The 23469-nt window shown below is 43.0% G+C and overlaps 1 protein-coding gene across 1 annotated transcript in view; it reads right to left on the bottom strand.

Moving 5' to 3' along the window:
* Positions 1-351: 351 nt before the first annotated feature.
* The window catches only part of LOC311078001 (uncharacterized protein), a 36125-nt gene continuing 13007 nt past the window's right edge, over positions 352-23469 (bottom strand). Inside the window, exons 9-30 of the mRNA XM_084106648.1 lie at positions 23149-23265; positions 22859-23053; positions 22532-22664; positions 20801-20953; positions 20396-20491; positions 16922-17187; positions 16414-16767; positions 15096-15230; positions 14467-14760; positions 7977-8070; positions 7751-7879; positions 7426-7612; positions 6131-6300; positions 5348-5460; positions 4944-5060; positions 4654-4863; positions 3048-3180; positions 2772-2927; positions 2470-2556; positions 1588-1859; positions 1152-1442; positions 352-945 (exon numbers count right to left, since the gene is read on the bottom strand). Coding sequence (XP_083962774.1) covers positions 505-945; positions 1152-1442; positions 1588-1859; positions 2470-2556; positions 2772-2927; positions 3048-3180; positions 4654-4863; positions 4944-5060; positions 5348-5460; positions 6131-6300; positions 7426-7612; positions 7751-7879; positions 7977-8070; positions 14467-14760; positions 15096-15230; positions 16414-16767; positions 16922-17187; positions 20396-20491; positions 20801-20953; positions 22532-22664; positions 22859-23053; positions 23149-23265 — 4143 coding nt within the window. The 3' untranslated portion in view covers positions 352-504. The remainder of the gene's footprint in view (positions 946-1151; positions 1443-1587; positions 1860-2469; positions 2557-2771; positions 2928-3047; positions 3181-4653; positions 4864-4943; positions 5061-5347; positions 5461-6130; positions 6301-7425; positions 7613-7750; positions 7880-7976; positions 8071-14466; positions 14761-15095; positions 15231-16413; positions 16768-16921; positions 17188-20395; positions 20492-20800; positions 20954-22531; positions 22665-22858; positions 23054-23148; positions 23266-23469) is intronic.

Genomic DNA, 23469 nt, shown 5'->3' on the forward strand with positions numbered 1-23469 from the left:
GGGTTAAAGGTTTATCAGACCAGCATATTGGTTTCTGCTCTTTTTTTAAGCACCACTACATAGTTTTTAAAGAACTTAAATTTAAAAATGTTCACTTACATGGCACCAGTCTATAAACATTTTAATTATCTTTAAAGTATTTATTTAGGAGTATCAGACAGGATGTAACTGCACTCAGTCTAACACTTCAAACCTAACAAGTACAGGTTACAGCTGAGCTCTCCCTTTTTTTATATCAATTATTTCTGAATAATAACTTCATACTATATAATCGTACTATATCATATTAAAAAAGAAAGTGAAGACAATTATTTTTTTTAAATAAAAGAGAGGCAACTCTTTGTTCTCTGTAATAATTTTTTTATGATTATTGCACATAAAACATATATATATATATATGCAAATATTATCCAACACATAAGCATTTTCACATGATTTAGACATTGATTAATGTAAATGTACTTAAGTCAAGAGGCATGATATTCTTGTCTCAGTTTCTCCTATTCACATAAAAAAAGCAATTAAGTTGCAGAGCAAAACAGACATTGAGAAAGACACAAAGTAGCCTCTATTGGGTGTGGTTATGACCGTGGTGATTGTCGAAGGCTTATTAGTGACTGTAGATGGCTCAACTGTGGTTGAAGTGAACTTTATAGAAGTGAAACATGTGCCCACATTTCCCACCATGTCCACAACTACCAGCTCTACTTCCTGAGAACAACAGGAAGCATTATAGGATGCCACAGTCACATTTGTGCCATCCTCACTTATCACAATGCTTAAGCTGAGAGAGCCGTTCCCACGGTTGAAAGACACACCGGATATGCCTGTGCCATTCCCGTCCGTCAAGTTGGCGGAGAGTTCCCATGATGCCGTGCTGCATTCCACAGAACAGTTGGCTTTGATGCTCACTACCTGACAGACAGGGCTAGAAATATCAGTCACCTGCCAAAATAAAAATAAAAATAATTGAGGTTAGTCAGAGTCGATGAAGGGATCAAATGCTAATACTGTTTGCACCAAAAACAATGAGTCACGAAGAAAGCTATTCTATTCAATGGAGATCAGTTACAGTACAATGAAAATACAACATAAGTCAAACTGATGGAATTATTAATAATGTCTACTCTAGCCGCTTTCATAACAGCTACCTTAGTCATGACACTGAACCGCAGTGCCACGTAATTCGAGTCACTGGACTCTGGATCTTCTGCTTCAATAGTGAGTGTGACATCCGTCCCTGACTTTGTGTTGGAGGGTGCGGTCAGTGTTACAGTTCCCTGAGCGCTGCCCTCTGTCCCCACGTTCAGAGAGCTGGGGAAAGACACGCTGAAGCCGCGGTCAGTCCGGGCTCGGATAGTGTAGCTCCCTGTAGCGTTATTGACCAATGTAAAGTTGAGATCGAAAGGAATTCCAGGCTCTATAGTGCTATCTGGTTGGGCCTGAGAAGTGAAATGGTTAATATGGTTAGAAATATTGTGAATGTATTTTGCATATATTTAATTGAATATTCTGTGCTGCTCATACTAAACTTATATAAAAATCATGTGTCAATGTTTTTTTGCTGAACTATCCCCTTAAGCTCACCGTGATGGTAACTCTAGAGCCTTTTTGCTGTGTGGGTGACTGTCTCTGGAATTGACTAGGCAAAGATCGAGTTGAGTCATTCAACAGTCCTTTAAGCTGGACCACAAATGCTCCCTCTGGGATTCTGTCTACATTCACCAGGAAGTCTGTCGCTCCCACTGCTTTGATGGTTCCATTAACAACATCAGATCCTGAAGCTTCAACTAGAAGCACGTCAGTCACTGTGACTGAATCTCCTCCGGTCACAGAGACAAACAAAGTAGCATTCCGACCTGATCAACAATTAAAGAAACATTTTTTCATTCACATTGACGACACTAAAAAATAAAAATAAAGATAGTTCTTCAAGTTTATACTCTCCTGGTCAAAAGTTTGGCATCAGAAAGATTTTTTTTATTTAAATGATACTTTTATTCAGCAAGGACAGAATAAAAACACACAATGAACTCTCTATTCATCAAAGAATCCTGAAAAAAAGGATGATGAAATCCAAGAAAATATTAAGCAGCACAACTGTTTTTAACATCGATAATCAGAAATGTTTCTTAAGAAAGATTTCTGAAGGATCATTTTCAACTGATGCTAAAAATTCAGCTTTACCATGACAGGAATAAATTACATTTTAAATTATTTTAAAATAGAAAACAGTTATTATAAATTGTAATAATATATATTTATAATAAAACAATATTACTGTTTATAGTATACTGTATTTTTTTTTATCAAATAAAAGCAGTCTGGGTGTGCATAAGAGACTTCTTTCAAAAACATCTAAAAAATCTTACAGACTCAAAACTTTTGACCGGTAGTGTCAGAAGAAATAATCAACTGTCTAAAAATAATCAAGAGGAAATATTAGGGGGAAAAAAGATGATATCATACCAATGAATGGACGATTGGCTTTCGGTATGATGTCACCTCCCTCTGACTGCTCCACAAAGTTAAAGAGAAAGTTCACAGAGCTCTGACCTGTAGTCACAATTAAAATATAGTGAAAGTAGCACTATTGCAAGATCCAACATTATTGCAATCTTCCAAATGAAAACATTTGACTGATTTTCTTTTCAAAACCATTGTTTGTTAAACTAAAATCAAGATTAAACATAAATGTAATTATAATAATACATTTGATACAAAAATTTAATATCAATGGTTTACATATCTGGCAGATTAAAACCACTTGCCAGTGACTTTAAGGCTGTAGAAAGTTGCCGAGTTAATGCTGATCTTCCATTCCATCCCTGTCTGGTTGTCAGAGTTTAGTGTAACTCTCCTTAAATTCCCAACAGTCAGGATGCTACCAAGAGGACCATCTGCCACTGAATCTGACTGAGACACACCTGAAAGGCAGGAGAAGCATAGCTTATTTTTAACAATGATTCTGGCATCTGGATTTTTGTATTGGAGAAAATAAAACCCTCATATCATCAACACACAATATCCGAGGTGCGTTGGCTCACCTGTAGGGCTGTAGAGGGTAAAGACGGGAGAGTCTCCGGTGACATACACAGTCACATTGGACAGAGATGGATCCAACACAAAAGAAAAATTTTCTGCAATGGCTGGACTTCTCACGACCTGAAGAACAGTCACCTTTAAGAAACACAGAGACGTTTTCAATGTTGCAGTGTTTCACAGCAAAATTCCAACCACCAAATTGAAACAAATAAAAATTTAACTTTTTCCAGAACGAGTCCGATACTTTCAGTTTTGGTACTTGCCGATATCTGTATTTTAACATTTTTTTTGTTTTGCACCCCTATTTATTGTAGTCTGGTCATTTTTGACCGGGAACACCACAAGAGTAACAATGTGCCATTTTGTACAAAATAAAAGTTTTTCAAAACAAAATTCCTGGTGAAAAATTTAAGTAGACTAGTGTGATCAACAGTGCCAATTTTCTTCAGATTTTATTCAATATTTCCAAAATTATTCAAAAATAAAAAAAAATGTACTCAAAAAATGAGATGCCTACGATCAAATAAATGAGGCCTACAATTAATCAGATGCAAATAGAAATATAAAACCAGTCCTAATTGAAAGAAAACAAGTTGACAAAAAGACTGAATCCAATATTGGATGATAATATTGCATTACGAGTGATTTATAAGCTATTTTTTGTAGGCCGGTCATTTTTGACCGGGAACACCACAAGGGTGACAATGTGCCATTTTGTACAAAATAAAAGTTTTTCAAAACAAAATTCCTGGTGAAATATTAAAGTAGACTAGTGTGATCAACAGTGGCAATTTTCTTCAGATTTCATTTAATATTTCCAAAATTATTCAAAAATAATGTTTTTTTTACTCAAAAAATGAGATGCCTACGATCAAATAAATGAGGCCTACAATTAATCAGATGCAAATAGAAATATAAAACCAGTCCTAACTGAAAGAGAACAAGTGGACAAAAAGATTGAATCCAATATTGGGTGATAATATTGCATAATGAGTGATTTATAAGCTATTTTTTGTAGTCCGGTCATTTTTGACCGGGAACACCACAAGAGTGACAATGTGCCATTTTGTACAAAATAAAAGTTTTTCAAAACAAAATTCCTGGTGAAATATTAAAGTAGACTAGTGTGATCATTTTTGACCGGGAACACCACAGGGGAAATTGGGTTGTGAACACCACACAAGGGTTAAATATATTCGGTAGAGAAACCAAAAGAATATGAATCATATTAGTTGGCTTAATTTGTTTAGGAAATCATGCTTAACCGTTTCACACGTAAGTTTAAAATATTCTGGCTGATCCCCCAGCGTGAGTTTTTCAAGGCGACCGTTATTTAGAACGTGTCACTTTATGGTTTCCATGGTGACGCGTCATCGCTTAACGATTGCATAGACAGTATAAGAAATGGACACAGCGACCCCATAGATTTCAACGGAGAAAAGTGAAGCAAATTAGAAGCACGAATTAGCCACCTTTTACTCACTCGTACGAATTCGTATGAATTGGTCGTGAGGTTGACAATTCTCTATTCCAATACTGGTACCAATACTGGTATCAGTGCATCCCTAATATATAAATATAAATACATTAGTCATTGTCAGAACACACCAGAGCTGAGGTAGATGCATCCGTAATGACTGCAGTGGCCTGAGACAGTGTAGCCCTTGGGACCTCTATGGTCTGTCCACCTGAAATTTGAGCCAGGTCTCTGTACAGCTGTATGTCCGACTGAGGAATTGATCTTGAATTAAACTGTTGAGATTGTGAGACATCCCGTCTTCTACGGAATGAGAAGGAGTTAGTCAACATGAAAGTGACCTGGAGGGCAGAGAGAAATTGCAGAGAGTGTCAGTTACAAATTAGCAGCAATGACGTAGAAGTGTTCTGCAGGCACTCACTGTTGACTTGGTGCGTTCTATCATGGCCTGAACAGTGCTTTTTAATTCACTGTCCTTTGCTGAAGCATCGGTGAAAACAAAAATGTCTGAAGACGGAGGAGCACCTGCTAGTGCCAACTGAAAAAAACAAGATGAGAAGACCTCAATATATTATTCATTTCTCAATCTGGCTTTATCTCAGATAAAGCTCAAACCAGCTGTGATATTCATAATAATTGTATCAGTAATATAATCTTATATATTGTATAAATGTGAATAGGAGTGTTTTTCTTAGTTTAAATCAAGGTTTACAAAACTCTCCTAGACCCCCACACACATACACACACACACACACACACACACACACACACACACACACACACACACACACACACACACACACACACACACACACACACACACACCAGCAGTCCTGACAAGCACATCTCTGGAAAGTCTCCTCCACCAGATGCTGTGAGGGAATTGATTTTCGCTTTAAAAATATCTGCATCTGCAGTCCTTGTCAGAGGTCCAAAATCTGTATGACACAAACACATCACAGAACACTACAGAAACAATAATGTTTTACATCATTTAAATGTAATAATTTAATAATAATCTAACAGAAATATTTTGAATATCTTTACATAATTTACTTCCACTAACTATTGTTCAGCTATCATTCAGATCACACGTCACATTACACTTGTATTGATGATGGCAGACATATGTACTTTTAATATGCCATAAAAAAGCAACTCACTCACAGATCATTTCATGTTCAAGTCATTGCAAGTTAGATTTGAACATGAACAAAAGTGATTATGTCTGAATAGGTGAACAGTTTAGTAACTATTCCATCCATTTTCACTTGATGCAAATGCCTCAATGAATGTTTGATGCATTCAGGCTCATTTGCACACACACATAATGGGCAGGCATTCATGTTGACCACGTGATCAGCCAATCACAGCATTACCACGCCACAGTGAGTGTCATCACTGTGTCACAGTGGGACAGTGAGTGCATATAAGCTATCATAAAAATTGTAGTCTATAGAATATTAAATCAAATATTTCTTTCTTCTTTTTTAATTTTTAATTTGGATTATTTTGTCATTCAAAATCAATGTTTTGAGGCACTGCCTCTTTTGCTTTTTTGCCCTTTGTTGGGGGGAAAACTGGATAATATAGACACAAGATGACTACCTGGATCATTAAATGGGACTATAATGTATTCTGAAGGTTCTTTCTGTGTTCCTCTCCTGCTGTCTATGATACTGAAGGACACTCTCTTGGCTTCTTCAATGTCATCAGACATACTGCCTGTGGTGTCAATCACAAAAGCCAGAACTGAGGTCTGACTGAGGCCCATCAATCTGAGAGAAAGAAAGAAACAAATAAGACTGGTGGTATGAATTTGTGACTCTAGGGTTGCTATAACTAAAGAACTTTGTGTATCCACAGCATCAGCAGAAATGGCATTCTTAATTGTGGCAGAGAGTCGGGGTAGCCTAATGCAGGTATTTGGAAATCTAATCAATTCTTGCCACTCGCCATTCTCAACTAAAGCTCTTTTACCGCCAGCACTTTATTCTAGCTTCATGCATTCTTTTTTATCAACACTTGAATGTGGGTACGTTTCATAAAAAAGTAACATTTTGAGCAAAAAGCTGAGCAAATCATGTTTCTGTCAAACACCACATCCAGATCGGATTCAGAACGATGATCAAAACATGGATGGAGTAGATCGAGTCCATCAACACTCCTATTGCTTGCACAGTCATCCTGGGTCGACATTTCATTTAGTAACATTATGCAGTTTTAATTTATATGCTGTTTAATGTTGATGGCTGCGTTATTAAGCATAATAATATGAGATCACTTGTGTCTGCATCTTCTTCGCATGTGTTTTGACCAGATTCAGTACTCTTTCAGGAGATGCATAATAGCAATATACCGTATAACAGTGAAAACATGGAAACACAGAAAATTCCATCAATGGCGGGAAAGCATTTTCTAACAAATGACGGAATTTTCCATCAATGACAGGGAAGTGTTTTCTGACAAATTACGGAAATTTCCGTCAATGGCGGGAAAAGTGTTAATTAGGGGGCGTTATCTCTGCGATTTAGAGATTTCACAGCGTCCGCACATTTATTTATTTATTTGTGCGCACGTTCGTTCTCTGAATCACACATTTGAGAAATAGTACAATCAAATGTCAAACGGTTTCTAAACAACATTTTATAAATGAGGCCCCTGGTGTGCATTCTTCATTCATCCTTTTATAAAAGTAGCTAGAGTTAAAAAAAAATCTAGCTTTATTTTATTTAGAAATGATACATCGCCATGTTACTTTGACCAAAGTGACCTGACCTCGTAATTGCGATTTCCAACTCGTAAATTTGAACTTTCCAGAAGGACTTGAATGTTTAATCTTTTTTTTTTTTAATTAGCTAAAGAAGAGCCCAAAGAGTGATGTAAAAAGAAGGTATGTGTACCGAAGAAAGGCTTGGTTGCCTGTGGCCAGTCGGATGTCTTGCAGCAGTTCCATAGTAGCGTTGATGGCCATTTCAGCGGCACGCTGGTGAAGAAAGCCGTGACTTGAGCTGATGTCATCCTTGTTGATACCTCCGGTGGGGTCTCTATAACTGGTCCTGTCAAGAAGGCCACCATGACTACACTTGCCTGAGAGAAAATTATGTCAGCATATAAATTTGTGGTCCCAATTTCAAACATCCTGTGGACTGTGATGACAGGCCTATACAGAGGAGTTATAATTGATAGGCAGATCAACACTACACATGGGATGCTAAGCTTCCTTACCCACAGGTTTTGCAGAGGAGACCAAGCTGAAATACCCTGAGGTTAGTTTCTTATGCAGCAATATTTCTGGGAGAATGTTATCACTACAGTCTTGCCCAGCGCAGCTTTTGCATGTTGGTGTGCTACGGTCTGTACATACAGATAAAAGATACGAATGTGTAACTAGTTTCTAAACACTCTGAAAATTGTAAAATTGTAAAATAAAAAATATTATATTTTGTCATACCTGCTAGATTGTTGAGAGGAAGCTCACGTCCGATCAGGGGGCTGAAAGGAGCAGTGTTTCCCAGTTCCACCCAGTTACTGTGGCTATAGAAATCCTGCACACAAACACTGCAAATCAAATATCATCCCCTTGGAATTATAAGGTTCTATCTGCGTTCTGAGCAGTTTTGAGATATTGAGCTTTAAAGTTTTTGCATTCCATTCGACTGTGTAGAAAGAACCTTTTTATTTTCTAAATAAAAAGTTCCAAAATGTACACAACTTAAAAAACAACATCATATAATGTAAAGAAGTGGTCACATAATAAGAATATGTGAATAACTCAATTTCGACAAAAATGTCAGATAGAACCATATAATTCCAAGGGGACGATATTACAAATAATACTGTCCAAAATTCTAAAAATATTTATACACTTTGTAGTTGTCAGACATAGTGGAACATGCGCATACAGTTACGTCGTGACCACGAATGGGGTTTCGCTTAGAAAGCCAATCACCTTCGAGTATTACAAAACGAGCCAATGGCAAGGAAATGCCATGGGTCTGCGGAATTTGCATAGTGTAACTCCGCCCCACCTCGTGGGCATATAAGGAAGTATGCTGGCAACATGCAGTTATGTTTTTGCTTCGGAGCCAAAAGGTCCTCTTCACTCCTGCAAGCCTGTTCTCTGAGTGTCATCAAGTATTCTTCGAGACGAGCAGCTCTCCAGTCTGTGTTGGTATAAAGGCGTTTTCCAGCGAGTTTCACATTCCTGCCTGCTGATCTGTGCAGTGGTCTGCAACAGCATGTGTGTTCTCCCTAGGCGCTTCAGCACAGCTGCTGGGCTTCCTCTCACAAAAAGAGCTTGCACCTGGCACTTCTTTTTAAAGATGTCTCGCCCGTGCACTTCTGGGTGTGGACGTTCCGTTTCATCATCTGATGGGCACGAGCGTTGTCTTACATGTTTGGGCTTAGAGCACGCTAAGGCAGCGTTCGCAGATGAGTCATGTTCTCACTGCAGGAACCCCCCTCTTCCACTCAGCAACCCGTGTGCTTCCAGAGTGCAGTCGCCGGGCCATTTACGGATGTCTCCCATGTCTCATTTGGGGCACCAGGCGATGAGATAATGTCGATCGCCACATTGCAAGGTGGGCTGGAGTCTTCTGGGGATGAAGACTCAGCTTTGCTGCCGCCTTCGGGTGTGCCAGCACTGCTCGAGTCCGACCCAGAATTGACAGCCATGCTCTCCTGAGCGCTCGCGGCTGGATGATTGGTTCTTGAGGGCTGCACGCGCTGAGGTGCATGAGGAGGTCACAAGATCCTGGAAGACCCCGTTGTCTTCCTGTGATCGTTCCGCGGCCTCCTCCGCCTTCTCTACCCTTGACGGGGCCGCGGCCAAAGGGTACACTGGGACACCCCCTGTTGAATGCTCTGTTGCGATGCAACTGTGTCCGCAGAGTGCTTCAACATGGCGTGGCTATCCAAAGCACACCTCCAAGGCCTGTAGGTTTTTGTCTACCTTGGTGGCAAAGTCCTACAGAGCTGCGGGGCAGGCCGCCGCCTCACTGCATGCCATGGCCATCCACGAGGGTAGAGCTGACCAAGGGCTCTTTGATGAGCTACGTGCCACCACTGACCTTGCTCTCAGGGCGACGAATGTGACCGTATGCTCCCTTGGTCAGGTGATGTCCTCAGCCGTGGTCCAGGAGAGACACCTGTGGCTCAACCTGGCTGATATGAGAGAGTCCGAGCGAACCCGTTTCCTCGACTCTCCTATCTCCCAGGTGGGCCTTTTCGGTGGTGCGGTCGAGGATTTCGCCCAAAAGTTCTCGGCCGCCCAGAAACAGACTGAGGCTATTCACAGTCTGTTCACCGCTGAGGGCGCCCTTCTGTGACTCCCGCCCCTCCCACTCGGCCCCAGCAGCAGCCTTCACCTGGGCCGTGCCATGGAGGTGGTCGCAGAAAGGCGCCCCAGTCTGCTCCAGCCCTGCAGCCCGCTAAACGGCAGGCAAAGCGGCACTCCTGTCGCGGACAGCTCAGAGATAGGCTTCAGTTCTGTCGAGGAGGTGGTAGCAGGGCCACTCCTTCCCCCGATTCTTTTGTTCTCCCCGGCCCCCTAATGTGGTTAAAGACAGAACTGACTCCCCATCTCTGAGCCCCCAGAGCATGCGGATGGCAGTGTGCGCCGCTTACGAGCCTCGCCACTCTCGTCCCCTTCTGTTGCCAGAACCCTGTCAGAGCAGGCCCCAGTGGAACGCACGTCCTTCCCTGGTCTCCTCTGTCAGGACGTGGCTTATGACCGTGCCCCCACACCGGGATACTCTGCCTCCCACGTCCAGACCGGTCATTCCGCCTCGCTGCCCCACCGAGGGTACATCTGTGGTTCGCATGACACCGCTAGTCCAGTTTTTGGGAGCCTGGCTAGAGCTTCCCAACCTGTCCCACTGGGTCGCGAGTACCATCAGGCTCGGCTATGCGATTCAGTTCGCACAATCTCCTCTCCGCTTCCGCGGAGTCCGTTACACTATGGTCGGTGGCAATACCCATGTCATGCGTGCGGCGGTCACTAACTTACTGGCGAAAGGTGCGATCGAGATTGTCCCTCCAGCCGAAATGAAGTCCGGGTTCTACAGCCCCTACTTCATTGTACCGAAGAAATCCAGTGGGTTACGGCCAATCCTGGACCTGCACGTCTTGAACCGATCCCTTCACAGGCTTCCGTTCAAGATGCTCACGGCCAAACGCATTTTCAAATGTGTGCGGTCACAGGATTGGTTTGCAGCGATTGACCTGAAGGACGGCTACTTTCATGTCTCCATTCTTCCTTGACACAGACCGTTTCTACGGTTTGCTTTCGAGGGGCAGGCATATCAGTACGCGATTCTCCCATTCGGGCTAGCCCTGTCTCCTCCCGTCTACACAAAAGTCGTCGAGGCAGCCCTTGTGCCGCTACAGCAACACGGGGTTAGCATCCTGAACTATCTCAATGATTGGCTGATCCTGGCTCACTCTCGAGACCAGGTTTGCGAATACAGGGACCTAGTGCTCCGGCACCTAGCCCGTCTGGGCCTTCGGGTCAACTGGGAAAAGAGCAAACTATCCCCCGTGCAGAGGATCTGTTTTCTTGGTGGAAATTGGAAATCCACTCGGTCGCCTTGTACGCACAGCTTTCGAGCGAGTGCGCGCAGTCACTGCTGACTTGCCTGAGACAATTCGAGGGCAAGAGTGCGGTTCCACTGAAGTTATTTAAGAGACTCCTGGGGAATATGGCATCTGCAGCGGCAGCCACGCCGCTCGGACTGCTTCATATGAGACCGCTTCAGCACTGGCTCCACGATCGAGTCCCGAGTTGGACATGGCAACTAGGCACGCTCCGAGTACCAGTTACTCTGACCTGCCGTCAGACCTTCACCCCGTGGTCGAACCTCAGCTTTCTACGGGCCGAAGTGCCCTTAGAAAGAGTATCCAGGCATGTTGTTGTCTCAGCAGATGCCTCCACCACGGGCTGGGGTGCCATGTACAATGGACATGCTGCCGCGGGCTCCTGGACGGGACCCCAGCGCCTTTGGCATGTCAATTGCCTCGAGTTGCTGGCGTTACGTTTGGCTCTGCACCGCTTCCGTGCATTGCTCAAGAACCAACACGTACTAGTCCACTCGATATAATATACCACGACAGTAGTGTGCATCATGTATGTCGCAACTCGCCCGCCACCTCCTCCTGTGGAGTCAGAAGCATCTGAGGTCGCTTTGAGCCATTTATATCCTGGGAGATTATATCCTCTCATGGTTTCAGCCACTCCCTGGAGAATGCAGACTCCATCCCCAGACGGTTCAGCTGATTTGGGAACAGTTCAGTGATGCACAGGTAGATATTTTTGCCTCCCACGACTCTACCCATTGCAGCCTGTTTTATTCCCTGACCGAGGGCACGCTCGGCACGGATGCACAGGAGCACACAGCTGGCCGCAGGGCTTCCACAAGTATGTGTTTCCCCCAGTGAGCCTTCTTGTACAGACCCTGTGCAAGTTCAGGGAGGACGAGGAGCAGGTCATTTTGGTTGCGCCTCATTGGCCCACCCGGACCTGGTTCTCCAAACTAGTACTCCTTGCGACAGCCCCTCCCTGGCCAATTCCTCTGAGGAAGGACCTCCTTTCTCAGAGATGGGGCACCCTCTGGCACCCTCGTCCCGATCTATGGGACCTACATGTGTGGCTTCTGGATGGGATGAGGCAGGTTTGAGTACCCTACCACCTCCGGTGGTGGCTACCATTCACTTCCGCTAGAGCATTGTCCATGAGACATGCCTATGCGTTGAAGTGGAACCTCTTCGTCACCTGGTGCTCTTCTCGCCGAGAAGACCCCAGAAAATGCCCGATCAGTGTCGTGCTTTCCTTACTGCAAGATGGGTTGCAGCGAAGGCTGTCTCCCTCCACCCTCAAAGTGTATGTTGCTGCTATCGCCGCACATCATGACGCAGTTGAAGGTAAGTCCGTGGGGAAGCACGACCTGGTCATCAGGTTCCTGAGAGGACAGAGGAGACTAAATCCTCCTCGCTCTCCTTTCGTACCTTCTTGGGACCTCACAGTGGTTCTGTCCGCCCTGCAGAGTGCTCCCTTTGAGCCTTTGCAATCAGTTGATCTTAAGTTCCTGTCTATTAAGACAGCGCTCCTGGTTGCATTGGCCTCCATCAAGAGGGTATGGGACCTGCGGGCATTTTCGGTTGACGAAGCGTGCTTGGAATTCGGACCGGCCTACTCTCATGTGATCCTGAGATCCTGGCCTGGATACGTGCCAAAGGTTCCCACCACTCCCTTTCGAGATCAAGTGGTGAACCTGCAAGCGCTACCCTCTGTTATGGTGGGAAGCTGAAGGGAAAGACTCTCTGCAAGCAAAGGTTGTCTCACTGGATAGTGGATGCCATTGCTTTGGCATTCCAGCAGAAAGGTCGACCATGCCCCCTTGGTGTGAAGGCACACTCCACCCGGAGTGTGGCTTCCTCTTGGGATCTAGCGCATGGCGCCTCGCTAACAGATATTTGCAGAGCTGCAGGCTGAGCGACACCTAACACATTTCCGAAATTCTACAATCTCTGAGTGGAGCCAACTAGCCGGAAACTAGGATCTGCTCAGGTGTCTTCGCTTGCTGACCATTCTATTCCTCGGACCGGATATGTGCGATATTCTCCTCAGGTGAGTTTCTCCAGGAAGCCCTGAGTTCCTCCAGCACTGTTGACGTCAACGCCAGAGTTATGCCTTCGGCAGCTTTCATGTTGGCTAGGTGCCTCCATGTGCATGGTTCCCCCCCTGGGCGACCCCCACGTGTATTTCCACTGTAAGTCTCTCTCGAGCGTGTGTCTTTCCCTTTGGCAAGCCACCTTGCCACCCCTGGGGTTGAAAGATTCCACCCTGCGGCTGGACACCCCAGTGTTTCTCCATATGCAGCCAGCTCGCTGGTCATATGTGTATTCTGTAAGTCCTCCCTTTGGGCAGGCATTGATTTGCTTCCCAGTGTACCTTGGTATTCTTTTGTTAAGTAGGAGTCCTTTGTTCGTGCTAATCTCATGACAGGGACCTCAGACTTACGCAGGGCATTGGAAGGCAGCCGAGGTGGTGTGATTAGACTGGGAACGTCACTGACCATGAAAGGGAATGTCTCAGTTACGTATGTAATCCTCGTTCCGATGTTACGTCTCCCTGCCACTTCCGCTGTACCGTTGGAACGCCTGAGTTCAGTCTCGGCTCCTCAGCAAGAAAACATAACTGCATGTTGCCAGTGTACTTCCTTATATACCCATTAGGTGGGGCGGAGTTGCGCAATGCAAATTCCGCAGACCCATGGCATTTCCTTGCCATTGGCTTGTTTTGTAATACTCCGAACGTGATAGGCTTTCTAAGCAAAACCTAAGCGATCTTAGCAATCTAAGCGAGCATTCAAATACTCTTAGTAAAAAACAAAAACAAAAAAACAATTAGCCGTTTTAAAATACATAATTTTTTATTCATTTTATTTTACCTTAATTTTACCGTGAAGCCCATTGAGATTGATGATACAACATATAGCCTGCAATCTCCTTCACTGCATTCTTTATGATTATCTTAAATTTATCATTAGGTACAAGTATGCTCAAAAATCTTTTTGCTAATTGTTTCATGACCAAGGTGCAAAATAGGAAAATGCCCTTTTCCAGAGATCTGTGAAAACCCAGGGTACATTAAAAAACAACCACTTGGAGGAATGCAACTGGTAACTACCAGAGCTAAAACAAAGAAGGTTAAAGAGGTAATTACATAAAATAAGAGAAGAGAGAATCGGCACCTTGATGTAAATGGTGCTTGCAACGACATGGGTTTGAATCCCTGGGAATGCATGAACTGATAGCATATGCATGTAAGTCACTTTTGATATATATTTTTGGATGTAACACAAACATATATACTGGTATAAAGCCAGCATAAAAAAATAAAAAGATTACAGACCACCCTACTATAATCTCCATTTATAACGTACCTGTAGAGTATGACATACAGCCCCCAGTGTGATCCGACCAGAGATATAGCTCCCCTGCTGCACATTGGCCTTTACTGCAGCCAGGCCACTAGTGATGAGGTCCCGGCCCTCACCAAAAGCCTCATTATCAATGTGACGCGCCGCACTCAGAGCAAATGCTGCATCTATGGCTGCATTGCTTAGATAAATCTCTGTTATCACTGAATAAAAACCCAGTGAAGAGATGGCAGAAGATGAATCAGGAGATGTTGCGCAGGCTTGTTGGACAGCAGATACAGTCAGTCTGTTGTTTATCTGGAAGTGAGGTGTGGAAAGTGGAGAATATTATTATTATTATTTTTATTATTAAAAACATAACTCAAATTACCTTCAGTTGTTTATTCAGGTTTCAAATCAGTGTAGCATAACTTGAGACTTAGCAACTTAAAAAAAAAAAAAAAAAACCCCAGCAGATTCAAAAATCACATTTGAGGTATGAAACAAAATATTCTGTTGTAAAACAAAATATAAAGTCTCTTCAAGGATTGTTTATCAGAGACCCTTTTTTACTCATTAATAGTTTGCGTGACTAAAATACTAATATCTTCCTGGAACAATTCAGCTGGTTTACTCTGATGTTCTTTTCTTACAGCCAGTGTAAAGTCTCGTCCCAGGGCAGTGGCTATGTCACGGCACACTTCTGCTGTCTTGCGGAGGATGGCCATCTGAGTGATTTCTCGATGGGTGACGGAGCCACCCTGAAAAAGAGGTTTGAATGCTGCCACCTGGGGGGGTTGAAACAGGGTCCCCCAGAGAAGAAATACAGCCACCACAACCAGTGAAACCATGACTGTCCACAATAATAGGTGCTGTGGGAAAATTCAGTCTTCTGTCAAATCTTCATGAAACATTTCACTAAACACTATTACAAATAAAGTTAACTTAGATATATTTAACTGGAAATTTCCTCATAAAATATTACTCAATCAGAGAAAAAATGTAAATAAAGTTAAAATAGAGAATTACCTTTTAGCAGATTTTGTGTGTATACTAGAACTTATGCACAGCCTCTGTCAGTGTTATCGTAAGTGTGTGTTTGTGTGTTACTAAGGAAATCAGTAAGAAAGAATGCTTACTTCCTTGTTCCTTGTGCTTCTTTCAAATCCAATCTTACCTTGCCTCTTTATTGTTAGTCAAATGAGTCAGATTACTGAGACTCTCACCCTTAATGGCTCTTGGAGGTCCTGTCCCATTCTTTGAAAAGGATTAGGACTGGTAACACTCTAGGATTCACGGATTCCTATACCTGGATACTTCATTTCTTCGGATTCCTATACCTGGATACTTCTTTCAAAAACGCTTTGTTTAAGGTCATCACCAAAATGCTTTGTAGGACTGCCCCCTAAAATGTGTATAAAACTACAGTGTATAGCTTTCATAGTTAGACTTGATGACTGCAGAAACCGCTTTTGTTCTTAACCTCCTGCTGAAGATACAACCGAGTCTCCTGGTCTTCACTTCTGAGATTCTTACACAGTCCCCCCAAAATGTATTATAACTTATAATCACTCATGTGACAGGAGTTCAATGAGGTCCCTGAGCCAAAGGAGAGGCTGAATAAGAGTGAAAGCAAATCCAAAAAGGAAAACCAACACAATGCCATGAGCTTGGACAATACTGCTGCCCCTGATATGAACTTTGTCTTTAATAAACTTCTAAAACAAGATCAAGAGTAGCGTCTACATTACTGTTAAAACCACAGCTTATCCACAAATCAAATGTTCAAATAAAAACACACCTGTTTACTACAGAAAGTGCGAGTGAAATTTCAATAGTAAACCTTAACCTTAATAGTTAAATATTTACAAAGACTCTTTAACACCTGACAATTCAAGACAAGTAAAGAAGACAACATACAATGGTACATGCTGTTCTAAATGTTATTTAGAATCATGCAAAATGGCAAACAAAAAAACAGGAGAAAGAAAGACATATGGAAAGTGCATAAAATCTACTGAAAAAAACATTTGCTGTGGAGACAGTGAATTGCACTATGGCATAATTGAGGTCGGTGGAGCCCGGAGCTTCTGCCTCAATAGTGAGTGTGAAATCTGTCCCGGACTCGGTATCGGAGGGTGCAGTCAGTGTGACGTTTCCCTGAGCACTTCCTCCTGCCACAAGGATCAGATAGCGGGGAAAAGACACGCTGAAGCCCAGGTCAGTCCGGGCTCGGATAGTGTAGTTGCCGCCAGTAGTGTTAGAGGTCACTGTGAAGTTGAGACTGAGTGGGACTCCAGGCTGTGCAATGTTCTGCGATTGGGCCTGTGGAGGAACAGATGGTTAATGTATGTTATTTGTCTCATATAGTGATTTTTTGTACCAACCTGTGTAAATTTAAGTCATTATTGTTTAATAATTGTTGTAAATTACAGCTATTTGTGTTTGTCTCCAACATTTTTATATAGATATTTCTTACCGTGATGGTTATTCTAGATCCTTTAAATTGGGTGGGTGACTGTCTCTGGAATCGACTAGTAGACGAGGAGTCATTCAACAATCCTTTAAGCTGGACCACAAATGCCCGCTCTGGGATTCTGTCTACATTCACCAGGAAGTCTGTCGCTCCCACTGCTTTGATGGTTCCATTAACAACATCAGATCCTGAAGCTTCAACTAGAAGCACGTCAGTCACTGTGACTGAAACTCCTCCGGTCACAGAGACAAACAAAGTAGCATTCCGACCTGATTGGCAATTACAGAAACACAGTAAAGTATCAGACATAGGCTGGATGTATGTTTTGTGACAAACAAAAAAATATTTTCAAACTTAAGGTGTGGTCACAAAATTGTGATTGTCCTCTGTCAATAGTCTCATGATGCAAGTCAGAGATGGGCATCGGTACTGCTGGGCCTGTCATGATTCTGCCATCTAGTCCTTGTCGTTGGGGGCAGGATCATGACAAGTCTTGAAGCAGGATCATGACAGACCCATGTTTTGTGTGCAAGCAAATGGCCTTTCGTTTGGGCCATGTGCTTGTGTTGTCTCGTTCTCTTGCGTCGCCCCCTTGTTATCCTCGTTTTGTCATTATTGCTTTACCTGTGTCACCTGTTATGTTATCATTAGTCTCCCTATTTAATCCCCTTGTGTTCGCTGTCTTGTGTGGTTCATTGTTACTCATTGTCAAACATTGAGAGACCTATTGTATGTATCTCAACCGTGTGTTGTGTGATTACTAAAGTGAAGAGTTGTCTTGTTATACTGTTTGTTTATAGTCTAGTCAAAGTCTTGTTAAGTTATTCGTCTATTCTCTAGTCATTGTTTTGCCCCCTCGTTGGTTTTGTTTTCCCCATTATTGTCATCAATAAACCTTATGCGTAGTGCATTCTGTCTGCGCTTGGGTTCATCTCCGCAACCTCATGACAGAATGAACCGCCCAACACAGAACCCAGCAGACAGTATGTCTTTTCCCGCTATACTACAGTCGACTGACCAAGAACAATGGTGGCAGTCGGCTATCGCCGACAGTATGAATGGCAAGCTTCCATTCCCTCTCCAGGGTGAGTTGACCCTGAGGAGGTACGCCCAGGTCGTGGAGGAGAGGAGGTTTTTCTTGCCGGAGATCCTGGTCAATCGCTACCTCATCGCGGGTCTCAATGTTCCCCCTCCTCTGGCTGAACGGGAGAGATTGGTCCGCCGCCCGTTCCGCGATATGGTGGACTGTTTGTCTCGGAAGGAGCTGCAGGGTCCCACCATGTCTTCATCACCTGGCATGCTACCAGTGATTCCAGAGGGTTGTATGTTAGCCGTCGCAACGCTTGGGGACCAGGCTTGTTCCACCACGACTCCTGAGACACCATCCGTATCCATCAGTCTTTGCGGAAAACGTGGAAGACGCCTGTCGTGGGAGTCAGCGTCGGAGTCGTCCTCCACAGAATCCTCCTTGCCTGCGGTGGGCTCCCCAGTTCCAGCAACGGCCCCCGCTGCTCCCCCTTACCGGTCACAAGTCCGGCTACGGTCTCTGCTCCGCGACCCAGGAAAAAGAAGAGGAAAAAGGGAGCCTCTTTTCCTCCGTCTCTGTCTTCCCCTGGCTCCGTTTTGACCTCCCAACCCGCCGCAGCTGCTGAGAGCGCTGATCCCTGATATTCTGAAAACTGTTGCCGGGAGAGCTGTGGCCAATCAAGCTGCAGAAGCTTGCAATTGGTTTCAGCTCGTAAGAGGATGCCTGTTGTCGTTGCCGCCGAGACTCTAGCTGACTATCTTACTAGTCTTGTCAAGATCCTTGAAGTGCCTGTTAAACCTGTCATGTCTTCTAGTCCTGAGTCCACTGCGTCAGCGAGCGCTGTTCCCGAGTCTACGGCTGAGAGCGTTGTTCCAGAGTTAGCTGCTGTGACCGAATCGGAGATGAGGAGCGTAGGTTCTGAGTCTGCTTCGGGCAGCACTGGTTCTGAAGCTGCTTCTGAGAGCCCAGTTCCTGCTCCACAGCCACCTGCTACACCCCCTGACATGTGCCCTGTTCCATTACCTGCTGTTCCCCCAGTTAGGATTCCTGTTTCGCCGCCTTCTGTATCCTGTGTCGGTATCTGTTGCTGCACCCACTTCTGCAGCATTCAAGGGGGTGTTTCCCCGGCCACCCCTGTCACCACTAAGCCCCGGACTGTTCCCCCCAAGACCTCTCCTCATGTGTCCCCGTCCAAGCCTGCCCGGATTCCTCATCCTCAGCCCTCATCCCGTGGACCTAAGACCCCCAGTACTCCTATCCACCCTGGACAATCCCCCATGAACTCTCTTGTTCCTCCGCCCCCCCTCCCGTGTTTATTTTTATTGTTGCATCCCAACACTGTTGTCGTGTTTTCATGTCTGCCATTACTGCTATTTGTCATGTTTTGTTGGTTTGTGTCTGTGTCTCAGTCTGTCATGTCCCATGTTTGATGTTCCCTTGAGGAGCATCTGGAAGCTGCTCCTTAAGGGAGGGGTTCTGTCATGATTCTGCCATCTAGTCCTTGTTGTTCTTTAAGTCTTGAGGCAGGATCATGACAGACCCATGTTTTGTGTGCAAGCACATGGCCTTTCATTTGGGCCATGTGCTTGTTGTCTTGTTCTCTTGCCCCGCCCCCTTGTTATCTTCGTTTTGTCATTATTGCTTTACCTGTTACACCTGTTATGTTATCATTAGTCTCCCTATTTAATCCCCTTGTGTTCGCTGTCTTGTGCGGTTCATTGTTACTCATTGTCAAACATTGAGAGACCTATTGTATGTATGTATCTCATCTGTGTGTTGTGTGATTACTAAAGTAAAGAGTTGTCTTGTTATACTGTTTGTTTATAGTCTAGTCAAAGTCTTAAGTTTTTCGTCTATTCTCTAGTCATTGTTTTGCCCCCTCGTGGGTTTTGTTTTCCCCATTATTGTCATCAATAAACCTTGTATAATGCATTCTGTCTGCGCTTGGGTTCATCTCCGCAACCTCATGACAGGGCCACTGTCCTGCTGTTTAGCTCCAACTTTCTAGTAATCCTGAAGACATTGATTAGCTGGTTCAGGTGTGTTTTGATTAGGTTTGGAACTAAACTCTGCAGGACAGACCGAAGTTGTCTATCTCTGATATAAGCTCACATAAAGTCACTTTAAAACCAAACAGTATTCTTTTCTAAAAACTTGGTGAATTTGAGTGAAAAACTTGAACGCAATGCAAAATCTGCATGAGTAAATGTTTCGCCCTCACACAAAATGCCAGATAGCACAGATTCCAATCGAAGTCACTGGATTTCGCATGCGAAATTTCCCTGAGCAACGGTAAATGTGACCGCACCTTAAAGCAAAATTATTTTGTGTGGAATTTTCCAATCCATTAAAAACATATTTTGAATATGAATTATATGATGCATGACTTCCAAAGACCCTACAGGGGACAAGTGGTTTGGAGAATGGATGGATGATGTATGATGTTATACCAATAAAAGGCCGGGTGAAAATCTGTGCCCATGAGTCTCCATGACCTCCCACAATGATCTCCACAAAGTAAACGAGGACATCCACAGAACTCTGACCTGTATTCACAATTAAAGAAATTCTGAATTATGGACAGGCATATGTGTTTATTTTGCTTTGACAAACAGAGTAAAGATTGTTTTCTGTGATAATTGACAGGATATGAGATTAATTCGTTTTTTAAATGAACATGGCAGGAAATCAACACCAGAAACTTTATGATGAATATTCTATGTCCAATATAACGTTTTTACTGAAGCTTTTCTAGAACTAATTATTGCAAAAGCTATTTTAAGTTAAATTCCAGGAGTAAAATATCAACATCTGAAACCTTAAAAGCAAGTCATAAGCAGAAATGAAAACTTTACCGATGACTTTCAGGGTGTAGGAGCTTGTGGAGCTGATACTAATCTTCCATTCCCCTATCTGGTTGTCAGAGCTGATTTTGAATCTTTTTAGATTCCCTACAGTCAGGATGTTACCCAGAGGACCATTTGCCACAGAACCTGACTGAGACACACCTGAAAGTGGCATTCATGAAATCAGATGTTAATAGATTAATAATTATGACATAATCCTAATGTCAAAGCCCTGACATGCAATGGAACCTTAAATGGATCCTCCACCCAAAAATGTAAATTCTCTTATCATTTACTCACGCCTAAGTGTTACATGTCTGTGTTTGTTTTTGGACTTCTTTCAGTGTTCATTTTGTTCAGTTTCCCGCCACTCTTTGTTTCCACGATCACGTCTTCATTAGTTAATTATTCTTCTTGCCGTTTTTTTGGCAGTTCGCACCAATTTCGCGCATTACCGCCACCTACTGTGAACTCGATCCAGAGACTCTAACCACTTACACACATCCCATCCTCCCCCACTCAATAAAAATCTATGCTTCAGCCAGCGCCACGTGTTCAGCTCCTCTGGCTTGAGAAAAAAATTAAAATATTCTCTCAAATCCTATTAATTAAACCTGTGTTCTCCAAATATTTAAATAAAGCTTCTCTGTTATTAAGTCTTTGTTCGGGGTTTAATAGGTACCTCAAATTAATATCAATCTCTTCTATCTGAACCTCTTCTAATAACTTTTCTCTGCCATCTTTATACTTTTCACAATACATGATTACGTGTTCTACTGTTTCGTTTTCACCATTCAAATCGTCCTGTCGAATGCTTTGACATTAATTGCATTGTTTTATTAAGTCCTGTATGTCCTATTCTGAGTCTGGATAAAATGTCTTCCTCTCTTCTACTTCCACCTGAGTGCCTACTTTTCCCCACTTTTGGCTGTATTACATACATATGTCTACCTTTAGCCTACTTCCTGTTTCCCACTGTTGTTGCCATCTTTGATTTTTTTGTTTTTTAATTATAGCTTAATTTTGTCTGCCTTTAATGTTGACCTGGTTGTTCTGTCCTGTGTTTCCTAAACTCATGAGCATTTCTGTAAGTTTGAGTTTATGATTTATAAAGTCTGCTGCATAAAGATCCTGTTTCCTCATTGCTGCAAACAGACACCTAACAGAATGACAGACCAAAAAAACAAAGATGGATCTACCAGCAGCAGTGCAATTGCTTTGTCTTGAGCAAGACAAGCTTTCACTCGAGGCTCACACCGCGGTGTTCCTCGACCCGACGTGCCTTACATCCTTCCCCGATCGTTCATAGAGTGTTTTTTTTCCACATACGCCTCAATGCGGAGATAAAGGTACGCCTTAAAATATTACTTTTTTCCCTACCTTTTGTCAGTGTATTTATACACCATTAAGTGATGAATGTCAGCGCCACACATACTATGTGATGCAAATAAGGGATTGCATAAATGACACCACATAATTTAGCTTCAGACAACATTGATTCATCAACTGTGGCTGTAAATTATCATCTTGTTTGTTTTGTTAAGTTTTTGAAGCGTCAACTTTGAGAGACCCATTAAATGGAATCATAGAGATGGTCTATATTTCTAAAAATCTTTCTTTGTGTTTATCTGAAGAAGGAAAATCACACATCTGGGACAGCATGAAGGTGAGTAAATGATGAGAGAATCATGAAACTGATTGTTAGGCATAGGCATTCTGTTCATAGATGCACAGGCTCACCTGTAGGGCTGTAGAGGGTAAAGACCGGAGAGTCTCCGGTGACATACACAGTCACATTGGACAGAGATGGATCCAGCACAAAAGAAAAAAATTCTGCAATGGCTGGACTTCTCTCTATGTAAAGAACAGTCACCTTCAAGAAACACATGTTTTACTGCATTTGAGATTTAGAGAGTTACCCCCAAGGACAGCACAGCACAAATAAAAGCAATCATATTAGGATATGATTGGTGGTATAAAGCAAATTACACTTACATTATAAAATGCATGTCTATGCAATAATGATAGAAGTATCGTTAATAAAGGGATCTTGTTGTTGAAACATACCAGGCCAGCGGCGATTACATCCATAATGACTGCAGTGGCCTGAGACAGTGTAGAGTTTGTGACCTCTATGGTCTGTCCACCAGAAATATGGGCCAGGTCTCTGTACAGCTGTATGTCTGACTGAGACAATAATCTTGATAGTGAGACATTCTGCTGACTACGCGATGAGATGGAGTTTGTCAGCAGGAAAGTGACCTAAAGTGTGGGAAGGAAGAAACAAGTATTAAGACATCTGTAACATAACTGATCCCAACTGAAGAAACAAATCAAGCAGTTCTGCAGATACTCACTGTTGACTTGGTGATTTGTATCATGGCCTCAACTGCGTTTTTTAATTCTGTGTCCTTTACTGAAGCATCAGTGAAAACAAAAATGTCTGATGATGGAGGAGCTTGTGTCAGTGTTAACTGTAGATTCATGAAATGATGAAACAGAAAAGACAAGAACACTTTTACTGTGGATACCAAAGAATAAAACGATTATTTCCTCTAAATCTAAATGATCATATTATTTGTGCAAACAAATATTGAATTTGTTTGAGTGTACTGGTTTCATAGTGAACTTTTCTCAGAATGAATGAAGGTTTACACTGCTGTCCAAAGACATTGAAA

Source organism: Abramis brama, assembly GCF_963993115.1.
Source record: "Abramis brama genome assembly, chromosome: 2".
In the NCBI taxonomy this organism is placed as follows: Eukaryota; Metazoa; Chordata; class Actinopteri; order Cypriniformes; family Leuciscidae; genus Abramis; species Abramis brama.